We start from the raw sequence: 2,959 nt of genomic DNA, 5'->3' as shown, positions 1-2,959 counted from the left end.
CAAATTGCCCCTAGACCACCAGGGCGAGAGGTTAACCCACAACTCTCCCAGAGCACGTAGCCCTAACCCTCTTGCTGTGTTAGCAACATGGGTTATTTTAGTTAACATTTGATGTTGATCTAATTTGATTTAAACCTTTCTATGTAAGTGAGTTGATTGGCAACTTTACCATTTATTTTCACTCATAAAACTCTAAATATTAAGGTCTTGGGAATTCATTTTAAAGCCGGTGATGTTTGACAAGGGACACAACAAATGTAACCATGTTTGAAGAGGCTACAATTTATATTATCCATTCAAGTAGGCAGGGAGAAGGATGTCATGAATCCTCGTCAATCTAAGACAAAATAAAATATTTTTATCATTAACGACTGAAGTTTCAAAACCGGAACACAACATGAGGGTTAAAGGCTTATGGAGCTCAAGTTAATGGTGGTCACTGGTCGAAGATGTCATAGTAATGATCAGATGATTCTACATGCCGGTTCAAGTGTGCAACGAACTTTTGTGATGTATATTTGTTACTTTTGGCATGTTCCTTGTTACAAACAACTCTTTGTTTTCTAGATCAAAGATGTTATTGAATATAAAACATATCCTGTGGATACTCGGCTTGTGTCACACAACAGTTATCGGTAAGTGTCTCTTAATATTCATTGTCATACATACATTTTGGCTCACAAACTTTGGTGAATTTAAATATGCTGATCTCTATGTGCATGTCTAATTCATGGCTATAAGCGATAGAAAGATTGATGGGGGGTGGGGGTGCATGATATGTACCTACTTTTTGTCCAGTAGCTTGTAGCTTACACCTATCTACCTGATCAGTGGGTCTTGCTGGTGAGTGTTTCAATGTGTATTGTTGTCACAATCATGCGCTCATCAAATCCTACTTTTTCGTGGGAGCTTTAGTGTGTTTCCCAGACTCTATGGTAGACCATTCAATTAGGTCTGGCTTACTGTCTGGGCAAACCAGATGGTCTCTGCCTAAGTTCAAGAGCCACCTTTGCTGCTCTGTGTTGCCCCAGGGGCTCTCCCACCTGTCCTAAGCATTCCTCACCCGGTAAGGTTGGCTGTTCAGTCATCTTGCCTGGCTGTTTCCTTGCTCGGGGCAAAGTAGTGATTCAACACACTGGCTTCAAATTTAGGTCTGGTTTGAATGAAATCACTGAGCAGTCACTGACAAGACACTGGAGCCAACACTTGCAGTACTTTACGCAGCCAGTCTGTCAATTTGAGTAATGTAGTGAGTGAAATATGGTTCCTCATCCACAGAGAGCGAATACTGAGAAATTATGTAACCAAAAATGTGAACAAAGATGAATGAAGACATCATGTTTTGCAATTTTTTTTTACTCTGATCCAGTAGCTGGTATGTAGTTAACTAGTTTAAACTGATTTTGAGTGGATACATGGTAAATGTGTTGTCTGCTTTCAGCCTCAGCAAGTCTAATGGTCATGAGGCCTGTGAGTGGCTCGCTGTCAGGACGGGTATCGCTGCCGTGTCACTTCTCCACCACTCCCACCAATGCGCCCTCCACCCTCGACAACAAAGCCAGCGCCCCCGGCGACCAGGACTACTTGCGCATCAAGTGGACCAAGGTGCAGGGCGACAGTGAGACGATCGTGCTGGTGGCCCAGAACGGCGTCATCAAGATCGGTCGCGGCTACCGGGGCCGTGTGTCGGTGCAGAGCCACCCTGAGGACGTCGGGGACGCCTCGCTGGTCGTGTCCAAGCTCCGCGCCAGTGACGCTGGAACGTACCGCTGCGAGGTCATGTACGGCATTGAGGACACACAGGACATGGTCTCTCTGAATGTCGATGGTGAGTTTTGATTTGACTGTGTCTCACCCTCTTTCTGTCTTTCTTCCTCTTGGATGAGATGGATTTGGCTGCAATCTGTCCCTGACTGTTTTGGTGGAGTTACTGTAATAGTACTGTGAGGCCCACTGACAGTCAACCTAGCATCAAAGGACCATAACATTAGTTTGATGTTGTTTCTTGTTTACCTGAACTGACTAATCAGTTGCAGTCTCTGTCTTATTAGCATTTTTACTGAATTAATTACTTCTTAGAGTTGATGGTAAATAGCCAAACGTGTGTGTGTGTGTGTGTGTGTGTGTGTGTGTGTGTCAGTTTCAACACTGACCAAAAATTAAAAACACAGAGTTCTCACCACACTCCCTATTTATGTTCATGTTTTTATTTTTTTTATTTTGCCTCACGACCCCTAAACCCCACCCTTTCCATTCCACCCACTTACAGTCCTTATTTGAGTGTGAGGAAACACTTCACTCAGTAGCATTAAACATTCTGAGTGCATAGTAGAATTAGAGGAAATATGTAGCACATATAGGATTACCTGGTTCACCTGTCCATATTATCATATTCACTTATCTTAAGGGAATTGTACATAAATGGACATTTGCATGGACCAGATATCTGTAGTGATATTTCACTTGGTGTCTGTTGTGTGCCTCATCCACAGGTGTCGTGTTCCATTATCGAGCAAGTACAAGTAGGTACACTCTTACTTATGACAAGGCAGTTCAATCCTGCACGGACATAGGGGCTTCCATTGCCACACCGGACCAACTTAAATCAGCATACGAGGATGGGTTTGACCACTGTGATGCTGGCTGGATTGCTGATCAGACAGCTAGGTGAGAACATAAAACAGGGTTATGGATGTTAATCCAAGGCATTAATGTGCCATGAGAAACATTCTAAGCTGTTTGCTTACCAATACCTCGCTGTTCTTGAGATTGGATTTGATTCATACTGTATATATGAATATACTACACCCTAATATATGGTAAACTGAGAATTGTCTTTGAATTTCTTTGTGTATTTTCGTTGTGTCCTCTTGCTTGTCCAGATATCCTATCACCAAACCAAGGTCAGGCTGCTATGGTAATCTCAAATTCAATCCTGGCGTGAGGTCATACGGTTTGA

General features: G+C 43.0%; 1 protein-coding gene across 1 annotated transcript; it reads left to right on the top strand.

The window, feature by feature from the left end:
• Nucleotides 1-1,277: 1,277 nt before the first annotated feature.
• vcana (versican a) lies at nt 1,278-1,944 on the top strand. Its single transcript, XM_031570656.2, has one exon. It carries the CDS (start codon nt 1,423-1,425, stop codon nt 1,837-1,839), a length of 417 nt encoding a protein of 138 aa, XP_031426516.2. The 5' UTR covers nt 1,278-1,422; the 3' UTR covers nt 1,840-1,944.
• The last annotated feature ends 1,015 nt before the right edge of the window (nt 1,945-2,959 follow it).

The sequence above is a fragment of the Clupea harengus genome, chromosome 7 (assembly GCF_900700415.2).
Source record: "Clupea harengus chromosome 7, Ch_v2.0.2, whole genome shotgun sequence".
Lineage (NCBI taxonomy): Eukaryota > Metazoa > Chordata > Actinopteri > Clupeiformes > Clupeidae > Clupea > Clupea harengus.
Note: the sequence above shows the minus strand (reverse complement) of the source record. Positions and strands in the feature narration are given on the sequence as shown.